The sequence below is a fragment of the Tamandua tetradactyla genome, chromosome 6, assembly GCF_023851605.1.
Source record: "Tamandua tetradactyla isolate mTamTet1 chromosome 6, mTamTet1.pri, whole genome shotgun sequence".
Lineage (NCBI taxonomy): Eukaryota > Metazoa > Chordata > Mammalia > Pilosa > Myrmecophagidae > Tamandua > Tamandua tetradactyla.
Genome location: NC_135332.1, coordinates 141122126 through 141133331, shown reverse-complemented (window position 1 = coordinate 141133331; position 11206 = coordinate 141122126). Strand labels below are relative to the sequence as shown.

Below are 11206 nucleotides of genomic sequence, written 5' to 3'. Positions count from 1 at the left end.
CTGGAATGGAGCCCTGTGAGAAGATAACTTGCCTGAGTTTCACTTGGCAAATAGAGAACGGGTCCTCCCTACTCTCAGATATCCATCTTATTCAGGAAGAGTGGTTTCTATTGCCTCCCCAAGGTTTTTCACCCCAGACATATTTACTCCCTTAAGCTCCTCAACCCCAAACCAGAAAAGGTTCTTGCCTCCTTTTTGTGTAGTGGAGAAATGGCTCTTACATTATCTGAAGTTTATTTAAACTCCATGGTTATAGTGCTCCAGGATTTATCTTTGAAGAGCTAAAAAAAAAAAACCTTTTCTTTTTCTGTGCTATTGTATCTTCCCCTCTCAAGAGCCTATTTCGGAATTCAAAGTGAAGAACTTGATTTGCTGAATTCTTCTTGTTGGTTTCTTTGTAGTTTTTTTTGTCAGGGACAAAGTTCTAATTTTAATGGTGAAAATGTTGCAGAGTAAGAAGGAGGAAAAATACATTTGGCAATATTTAAAAAATATTTTGCAGCTACTTATCTTCTATGGAATGAAATGACTTAGGAGGTCTTCTATAAAATTTGCTCTTTTAGGGGAAACTGGGATGAAGTTAGACACATTTCTTAAGATGTTAAGTTCAAATAGTCTTGAAATTTACCATAAGAGCACATTTTCCTCTCCCTCTTTCCTTTGAAAATATTCCCTGTGATATCTCTTTCTTTTCCATGACCCTTCCATAACCTGGAAGGGTTGATTGGCAAAATTCCTCACAGTAAGCAATACTAATGTCATCTAATAGACTTGAACTATCTCTTGGGGAAAAAGAACAAAGGTTGGTGGCTTAAAATGTCAAGTCTTGGATCTTCAAGTTCTATGAAAGAATTTTGGGGAATGTTGTTCCCTTGGCTGGGGAACAGATCAGATAACTGGAATGTCTTTTTCCTAGTTTGTTAAGTTTTATAATTTGAGGAAAATGGACCTTAAATAGAAAGAAGGTAACACAATTTTCAGGGAACAAAAGTGAAGACTAGTTTTTAAAAATATTTTGAAAAGTGTTCTTACGAGTTTTTAATGAATATTTGCTAATAACAAAATATCATCACATTAAAAAGAATCAATTGAATGCTTACATTATCATGAACCTAAGCCTGCAACCCTAGATTTCTGCAAAAGGTCAAAACAACTCAGATCTTCAAGTTCATGATCGTGAATATGCATTTTTTAAATAATATTCACAGAACACTTGAGAAAAATGCAGTGCAAATGGAAATGCTTTGTTTCCAACATGAGTTGTTAAAACTAATCTCACGCATGCTGAGTTTACCATGCCAAGTATTTACTCCATAGATAGAAGAATCATTATTAACATTTGTATGTATGTATACACACATATGTAATTTTTGAAAATGGAAAGATATTCTTATGTACTACAGAGTTTGGTATCTTAATCTCTCAAGTTATAATTTTACATCAGGGGTAATGGTTACGAGGATGGGTGCTGGAGTCAGATTGCCTGTGCTAAAAACATTGATTAGCTGTGTGACCTTGGGGAAATTACTGACCTTTTTTTATGTGTGTAGCAGTAACATCATCTCTAAGATGTAAGATGTAAACAATAATTGCACCTACCTCATGGGGTGGTTGTGGGGATTAACTGAGTTAAGGCATAGCACAATATAAAGTACAAAATAAGTGTGAGTTTTCATTATTATAATTACTAGTGCGTGTGAGACCCATATTAGGTGCTCTGAGGGATAAAAGTAGAAAGAGGCATAGTCCCTATCCTTACATAGTTGGGAACCAGCCACAGTCCCGTCTGAAGTTAATTATTAATCAATGAGAAGAAAACCAACAGTTCAGCAGCACAGACCAGCTTCTTAGATGTAGAACCCATGGGGGCTCAGTGGCCTGAACCAGAGAAATATCTTAAAATAAGCTGTTATTCTCACATTTGTTTTCTGTCACCTGATGCTTATCTCTTTGACATGACAAAAGGAGGCTCAAGGCAGATTGTATAGTAAGCACTGTTGGCAGTGGCACAGCCCATGCTAATCCTGCAGTGGTTTATTCATCGGTGAGCATTAAGTGACACGGATGCTGACACTGGATTAAGACTCTTGACAACAGAGGTTGATCCACCCTTGGATGCTTTGAGAAGTGGTCCAACTCATCCGTGGCTGCAGTTTACAGAGGGTTGGCTGCTATTTCAGTTGATTTTTAAATTTTTCTGAGATTTACAGAGAGTTCCAGATTGTGGTTGTCCAGCTCAAAAATAATTCTGTATAATGGGCACAAAACAGTGCTTGTTTAATAGATGGATTTAACTGGTGGCCCTGAGGTTCATAACCACCACTAGTTTCTTGTTTCTTATAGAGCCACCTCTCAACTGAGGTCAGGGACCACTGAGCAGGCACTTCTAGCAGAAAACCTCACACTCCATGGGATCATTCACTTGACTAACATATCTTAAGATGTATTGTGTATATGCAGATCTGTGATCACAGTCCAATGCTAAGATGGCCCAGATTTTTTTTTTTTTTTTTTTTTTTTGCATGGGCAGTATTCTAGTTTGCTGGCTGCTGGAAAGCAATATGCCAGAAACAGAGTGGCTTTTATAAAGGGGAATTTAATAAGTTGCTAGTTTACAGTTCTAAAAGCCAAAAAAATGTCCCAATTAAAACAAGTCTATAGAAATATCCAATCAAAGGTATCCAGGGAAAGATACCTTGGTTCAAGGAGGCCGATGAAGTTCAGGGTTTCTCTCTCAAGTGAGAAGGTACATAGAAACACAGTCAGGGTTTCTCTCAGCTGGAAGGGTACATGGCGAACACAGCGTCATCTGCTAGCTTTCTCTCCTGGCTTCCAGTTTCATGAAGCTCCCTGGAAGGCGCTTTCCTTCTTCATCTCCAAAGGTCACTGGCTGGTGAACTCTCTGCTTCATGGTGCTGCAGCATTCTCTGCTCTCTCCGAATCTCTCATTCTCCAAAATGTTTCCTCTTTTACAGGACTCCAGTAAACCAATCTAGAACCAATCAAATGGGTGGAGACACATCTCCCCTAATCCAGTTTAACAACCACTCTTGATTGGGAGACATCTCCAGGGAGATGGTCTAATTACAGATTCAAACATACAGTATTGAATAGGGATTATTCTGCCATTTTACAAAATGGGATTTTGATTAAAACATGGCTTTTCTAGGGTCCATACATCCTTTCAAACTAGCACAGGCAGGCACCGGGAATCGAACCTGGGTGTCCAGCATGGCAGGCAAGAACTCTGCCTGGCAAGCCACCGTGGCCCACCCCTACCTTCACTTCTTAATTTGGTGTATTAAGCATACTCTTTCCTATCTGAGTCTGTGTGCCCATGTGTACAGTGGAGGGTGGAGGCGGGCTATGGTTTCCTAGGGCTCTCCCAGTCTGATGGTTCTAATATTACTTGATGGAGGTGATATCTTGTACCCAAGGGATGGCCTGCTCCAGAAAAAGCACCCTGCACAGCATGTATTTCCCTTTCCTTCTGAAATCTCCCCCTTTGCAAAGGTGTGGGGTAGAGAAGTGGGAGGCACAGAGCCCTAACCCAAAATGCTGTACCCTCAATCCTCTTATGCACACGTAAATCACCTGGGAATCTTGTTAAATTTCAGATTTTGAGTCAATAAAATGGGGGACTGAGGGATGGGGACTGAGATTCTGCAATTCTAAAACTTTCAGGTGATGCCAGGCTGCCAGGCCATGACAACACTTTGATGCATGAGACCCCATAGATCATTGAGCCCCTGGGGTTTCTGGGTTTATCCCTCCATTAACTGATTGCAAGGGCCTTCTCGTTCCCTTTAAGTTGGAAAGGACTATGTAAAAGGTTTTTGTTTACGTTTCCATATTAGCCATGGATTCCATGGGTTCCTTTACTGTTTCATGGTCCTATCACCTGGCTGGTAAAAGCATGGCCTTTTACCTGCCTATTAACACCAGGCATGTTGTCTGGATGCTTCCAAGTTACAGTGTAAAAAGTTTCTAGGGCCTTCTCACTTCCAACATGGAAGCTCTGCTTCTGAGCTTCAGCCTGGGAAGTCCTGCTCTACTCTATGAATGACAGTCTTACTCTCTGAGCACATCTATGTCTAACTCCAATTATAGGGGCTTTGCTTTGTGGTCTTTCACTCCTGGTCCTACCCCTTGATATCCTAGTTCTGTAAAGCAGGTCCAGAGGTACCTGGAGGACTCAGTGATGTCCCCAGGCAGAAGAGGTGCTCCGCAGACTGTTAACAGACAAGGCTGGCTTTCTTAAGAGCAGTACAGTCATGTACAGCTGCGTGAGACTGGAAGGAATAGGCATTTGTGAATAGAAAGCACAGGCTATGGAGTCATATAAGGTTAGGTTTGAATTGTGCTTATATCCCTGGCTGATATAATCTCTGATGTCTCTTGAGTCTGTTTCCTCATCAGGAAACTGGGAATAACAATACCTGTCTCATAAATTGAGATAATGCATATAAAGCTCCTTAAAAAGTGCCTGGTATATAACGATACTCACAAAATATTGGCTAAGAGTAAATATAATTATTTTATATTTACTCTTAGCAGCCCACCACGTATCAAATTGCTTTGTTTGACTGGCAATATAGCACTCCCGTTCACGTTTCTTGGGGTTTCCAGGGCAAATTCCACAGCAAAAGCTTTGAAAGATGACACACAGAGGTCAGTGGTAGTTGCATCATGACATATGTCACAAGAGATAGTTAAAGGAGCTGTAGATATTTAATTAAGAAAATAGATGGGAGGACGGATGCGTCGGCTATCTTTAGATTGTTTTGTATAAGAGAAACAAGAGGTATTCTATGAGACCCCAGAGGAACAAGTGAGATCAATTGAAAGAAATGAATGGGAAACACATCCAGATAGATACAAATGAAAACCTCCTACCCCTAAAAGCTGGTTAGGGTGAGATGGAGGTGGGGACGAGGGCGTCTCTGAGGGTCAGCTTCTGCGCAGCTGCAGCGCAGGGGCCAATCACCGGGCGCAGCCCCGTCCTCGCGCGACGGTAAGGTCGTACGGTCGTGACGTCAGCGGTTGCTATGGAGAGGGCTGCACGTAGGGCTCAGGACTGGCGCGATACGGTCTGAGCGTGGCGTAGAAGACGTGCCCACAACCAACATGAGCGGCCGAAGTAGGGGTAGAAAGTCCTCTCGCGCCAAAAGCCAGGGCAAAGCCCGCGCCAGAGTCCGAACCCGCGCTGCTCCTGACGAAGCCTCGCGCGACCCGGACCCTCCAGAGTGCCAGGGGCTCGGGAAGAAAACCAAGTTCACGCAGGTGCAGGCTGGCTCGGGTTGGGGTGGCCTTGAAACGGCTGCGCCCGCGCCACCCCGCCGTTTTGGGAAGGGGGCTGCCAGTCGGCTAACCCCGGACGGTGGCCTTGCGCTCAGGGCCCGAGCTGAGGGGGATCACGGGCAGGTGGCGACCAGGGCCGGGTCGGGGAAAGCCTCGTCTCTCTCTGAGCGCCTGGAAACAGACCCTGTCTTCGTGGGAACTGTGGGACGGCCGAGAAATGGTCCCCGAGTTGGAAATCGCCGTGGCTCTACTGGGAAGAAGACCCCAGAAACCTGTAGCGAATTGGGAAAGGCTGTAGCTAGTGGGAAAGCAAAGAAAGGGGCCAGTGCGGAGTGTGCCTCTGTCTCAGTAGGGGAAGAAAAGAAGGTGGAGAAGGATGCAGGGTTAGGCTCCCTGACAACAGATGGCAGCGTGGGTACCCTGGAGACCCTCCAGCTGAACCTGGAGACAATGGATTCCCAGGCCGACAGGGCCTACCTTCGGCTATCACGCAAGTTTGGGCAGTTGCGACTGCAGCATGTAGAGCGCAGGAACCTCCTCATCCAGAATATCCCAGGTTTCTGGGGGCAAGCCTTTCAGAATCACCCCCAGCTATCAACCTTTTTGAGCACCCAAGATAAAGAAGTACTCAGCTACTTGACCTGCTTGGAGGTGGAAGAGCTTGGCCTGGCCAGATTGGGCTACAAGATCAAGTTCTACTTTGGCTGCAACCCTTATTTCCAAAATAAGGTTCTTATCAAGGAATATGGTTGTGGTCCTACAGGTCAGGTTGTGTCTCAATCTACTCCAATCCATTGGCTCCCAGGCCATGATGACCAGTCCCGAAGTCAGGAGAACCCAGACAGAATCCGTAACTTCTTTGGGTGGTTTTCAAACCACAGCTCCATTGAATCTGACAAGATTGTTGAGATAATCAATGAGGAACTGTGGCCCAATCCCCTGCAGTACTATCTTTTGAGTGATGGAACCCTTGGAGAGAAAGGAAAAGAGGACAAGCCAGGTCCATCAAGGCAGCCAGTGGAGTATCCTAAACCAGGGATAAACCAGACAAACTGATCCTGCACAAGTCTTCCTGCTACCTCTTGCTGGACCTGTGCCTGGCTGAAGATGACACGTGTGTTTGGCCATTTACCTTCTCTTCATGTTGGCCTCTGTGCTCCATAGCCCCTTTGGACCTTCACTGCACTCAGCTATGAGAATATGGCCTTTATGATCATGTTCTTTTGCTTTCACATGGCCTTCATGCTTATTTACATTAGTGTCACATGTTATATGGTCTCACCTGTGCTGATACATGGCAAACACATGGTGCTTCAGATGTGTGTTGCCTTTATCTACATTGTCTGGATCCTGTCCTTGGCTCTGGCCTTTCCCACCTGCTTGTCTTTAACATGGACACTTGTCAGTCATCCTCCTGGAGGACCAGTGCATCCTTAAGCTCTGATACTTCAGGGCCACACTTGCTGGGCTTTGTGTTCATGCTGGCCACGCATACCGTCTATGTCAAGCTTCCGTATTGCCTCTTCAAAAAGAAGCCAGTGCACATGGTATTGGCCATCAGCCAGAATGAGTTCCATGGCTTTGTCATCACCTGTCTGGTGCCATCTACTGGATCTCAGAGGCCCATGCTACCCACCCTTCTGGTCATGCAGCAGCTGGGTTAAGGGTGAGAGGCAGTATGCCAGGTGTTCTCCACTGTCATGCCTTTCCTCCTTATCCTCTGAGACCTTCTACTGGTGAACTTTTTTCTAAGTCCTCATCATACCCCATCACTGTCACTATGTTGAGTATTGTCTAGGTTTCTGTTGTCCTGATTGGCTTCCTGGTCAAGGACTGCAAGAGCTGCCTATGGACTCATGCCTCCTGCCAGTACATGAGACACACTCCTATCCTCCTCAGCCTTCCAGGGATCGTACTGTCTGCCAGACTGATGGGTGGGCTGGTATGTGAGGATATGTGCTCATTTCATCATGCTGTGACTCCAGGTTGAGGGTGAGACCAACATAAACTGTAGATATCTTTGTCAACTCCCCTAACCCTTCCCTAGATAAGGCCAGCGTGTCATGGTGGGAGTGTTGGGGACGTGGTATTTCTGATCTGTGGGCTGACTCTGCTTACCTTCATCTCATCCCTTCATATCTCTTTGCTTGTCTTCCTCCTGCCTTCCTGTCTTTCTTCGTCCCCCCTTGCGTTTTTCCATCTTTCATTTTTTGTTGAAATTAGATGAGAGCTTAGAAACTGAAAACAAAACAACCAAAAAACTATAATCTAGGGAGACAGAAGCTAGGCAGAGAGTTTGGGGCTTGCCAAACACAAATCACATACTTGGCTGAAAGAGGTTAGGGGAAGCCAGTAGGCCATGTGGGCCCGTGGTGAGACCCTGGTCTCAACTTCTGGGCTCCCTTCCATTCTGAAGTTGGAAATTCTTTCATGCCTATGCATCTGCTAGACTTACAACCCCCAAGTAGAGTGTTGTGGACTTGTCCAGGCTTTTTGTATGTGTGTCTGCCTTTTAAGCTCCAGGTGCCTACTACTGCTTCTTCCTCTGTGGTAGTCTCTGGCCATCTAGGCCTCAGCTCCCAGTTTTCCCACTCTTAGCAGTCCTTTACTCTTTGCTTCCTCCCTTGAATACCCACAAGGAGCAGGCTTTCATCTCCAGGGATCCCAAGGCTCCATCCTGGGGCATGGGGATGGAGGTGGGTAGAATCTGTTCTGAATTTCCAAGCTCATTTCCATTGGAAGTGAAAGCTGGCCTGGGCTTTTCCTGTCCACGTTTGTTTGTGCCCTCTTTCCCTCCACCCCTCATTCTTAGGAGTTGGGAGGTAGGATTGTATCTATACTTGTCTTCCCCTTGACTTCTTTTTCCTTATGAAAATGCTTATAAGTCAAGCCCTGGAGAGGCTTGACAAAGTTGTAGAGAGCATGTACTAGGCAGGGGAATCACAGCAAAAACATAGAGTCAAGAATGAACCTGGTGCAGAGTGGGCTTGAGAAACAGAAATGGCTTGAGACGCTTCAGGGGGAGCATGCCTATCTCAGTGAGGGAGAGATAGTGGAGGGGCCTTCCCTATGGCTGGGATGGAAGAATTAAAGGGGTTGTGGGCAAATGGATACCTAGAGGAGGGATTTTGTAAATCAGAAACAAATAAAAAACAGAATAATGCTACTTTGGATGTTTTCTCTCATTCTAGGTGTGGCCTGGTGTGTGTGGAAGATTAACGCTATTTTGTCTCTAAGTAAAATCTTACCACACATTTTCTCGAAGTAAAATCTTACCACATTTTTTTCCTAATGGGAAAATTGAACTATAAAGGATTGCTTTTTAAAAAAATTGTTTAAATTTTGGTTCAATATTTTGGGCATGGAAGTGAAGAGGATGTTATGTGGACCCGTGTGTGACTGTCACCTAGTTACATCAGTTATCAATTATGATGAACCTTGTTTCATCTGTATCAACCTCTGACCTCCCACAGCCTCTGGATTGTTTATGGAGAGTTCAAGACGCTGTGTCAATTCAACTGTGACTGCTTTGGAAGATTGGGACATTATTTTTGGTGGTGATACTGGTGGGGGTACATTATTATTATCACATCAGGTCTGCCTTTTGCTTTTAATGTTAAGTGATGAGGTCCCATAGATAGGCCTTAAATATGTAAGTTTTCATACTTAACAAGGGTCTCAAACAAAGATGGAGATGCTCCCCTTCCCCTGCATACAAAAAGGAAAAAAAGAATGACTGTCCTGTTGTCAAACTCTTTCAAAGATGATATGATAAAGTGCTTAACTGAGCCCCTCACCAGAATATCAGTTTTTTCCCTATGTTATGTGGAGACTTATGTGACTGTTAGAAATGTTATCAAGTTGTCCTGGTCTCTCTCAGTATAACTCCAGTCTTGGAGGTATAATTTGGACATTGTTGTTTTCCTTTGTGAAAATAACCTTCAAAATGTAATCAGTAGATGGATTTCTTTCTTGATAATTTGTCACCCTATAATGAAATTATTTCTGTATTCTTAAACAGTATACATAGTTGTAAACTTGCATGCATGATGGAAAAATAAAAACCTATATCTCTGTTATTTTTCTTATTTTCAAGAAAGAATTGAAAGTTGTTTAAGCAGAGGCAGGGGAGTTCAGGGGCTATATTCCTTGGCCTAGATTAGAGATTCCCAAGCCTCAGATCCCTGTGCCACTGGCAAACCTAAATCACCATAGAAGCCTCAGATCTCTGTGCCACTGCCATACCTGAATTACTGTAGAAGCTTATTAAAATTCTAATTCTCAGGCCCTTCCCAGAAAGTGAGATTCTATGGTTCTGTGGGGAGACCCAGTAGTTTTGTATTGTTAACAAGTCTTGAGGTGATTCTAGTGGGAATTCAATGCTCAGATTTTAGAGTTCATCTAAATTCCTATTAAAATATGGATTCTGATTCAGTAGTCAGGTGGAACCTGAGCTTCTGCATTTCCAACAAACTTCTAGTGATGCCAGCGCTGGCAGTTTTTGAACCGCCCTTCAGGCAGCAAAGGAGATGAACTTCAAGGCCCTTTCAAGCTAGAGTAATGGCATTCAACCTTGGTTACACATTAGAATTATCTGGGAGTGTAAAGAAATACACTGCCAGAGCTCCACCTCAAGATCAACTAAATCAGGATGGGGGGAGTGGTTGACCCAAGCATATGTGTTTTTTTAAAACTTTCCAGGTGATTCTGATGTCTAGCCAAGGTAGAGAACTAGGGTTTTCTGATACTATTCATTGCATCCATAACAAGGGCCAGTTTCCATTAATTAGGAGAAGCAATGCAGACAATCAAATGACACATAAAGCTGCCTTGCAGAATGTGTTTGGGAACAATTAGAGGTGGATTGTTAATTGACAAGAAAAAAAATTGGGTTTTGATGAGGTCTTAAATAAAAAATTTGAGGTGTTCAGGGTATCCTAGGTGCTCAAACATTGAATGAATGAGTTTAAAACATGGCTTATACTCATGCCTCAGGGTTAGATTGGTAACTAAATTTGTGAATGGGCCAAGTTTGTTTCATAAGATCCAGATGTACATTGTATGTTATAGTAGTTTATAGTTGTTGAGGCTTATCGTGTGCCAAGCACTGTTCTAGGTGTCTTACAAGGATTAACTTATTGAATCCTCACCACAGCCCTATAAGGTAAGTGCTGTTATTATCCCTAATGAGGGTGCAAAATCTTTAAGGGGTGTAGCCAGTACCCAAACTCAGGTTTTCAAATTCCATCCTTACATGGGAGCAGTTACCACTAGTCAATCCAAGGCACTCATTTCCATAGAATTAATATGAGCACAGCACATCGGAACCCTCAGCAAAATGCATTAGCTAGTCAGTACCAATCAGTGTGAGTCAGCCTATGAGTGTAAACCTTATTTGCCAGTTTATAAACTGCAGCATGCTGTTGGAGCTCTATAAGGAGCAAGACTAACTCTTTTAGGAGTATTGACCGAGACTTCCTTTAACACCTTTGTTCTAAGGTCAGAATTGGCTCTAGACACACTGCGTGTCTACAGATGGAGGCTGAGGTGGTTTTAGATATAAGTGTCAATACCTGAAGATGAATAATTTGAAAAGAAAATGCAATTTCTCTTAAATAAGAATTCTGTTGATCAGAGGCTGAAACTTGCTTCAGTGGCTCCATGATATTAGGCTCTGGGTCTGCTTCTCTGCTTCTCTTTTTTTTTTTTATTTTTTTTTATTTTTTTTTTAAGAGAGAGGGAGGAAGGGAAGGAAAGACAGAGAGAAGGAAGGAAGGATGGAAGGAAGGAAGGGAGGAAGAAAGGGAAACATCTTTAAACATTTTCTTGTTTTTTATTATATTTTGTTTGTTTGTTTGTTTTTTTTACATGGGCTGGGGCCGGGAATCGAACCGAGGTCCTCCGG

General features: G+C 43.5%; 1 protein-coding gene across 1 annotated transcript; it reads left to right on the top strand.

The window, feature by feature from the left end:
- The first annotated feature begins 4798 nt into the window (after positions 1-4798).
- Positions 4799-9361, top strand: TSPYL5 (TSPY like 5). Its single transcript, XM_077167283.1, has 2 exons — positions 4799-7293; positions 8493-9361. The coding sequence occupies exon 1, from the start codon at positions 5128-5130 to the stop codon at positions 6355-6357; it is 1230 nt and encodes a 409-aa protein (XP_077023398.1). The 5' UTR covers positions 4799-5127; the 3' UTR covers positions 6358-7293; positions 8493-9361.
- Positions 9362-11206: the final 1845 nt, after the last annotated feature.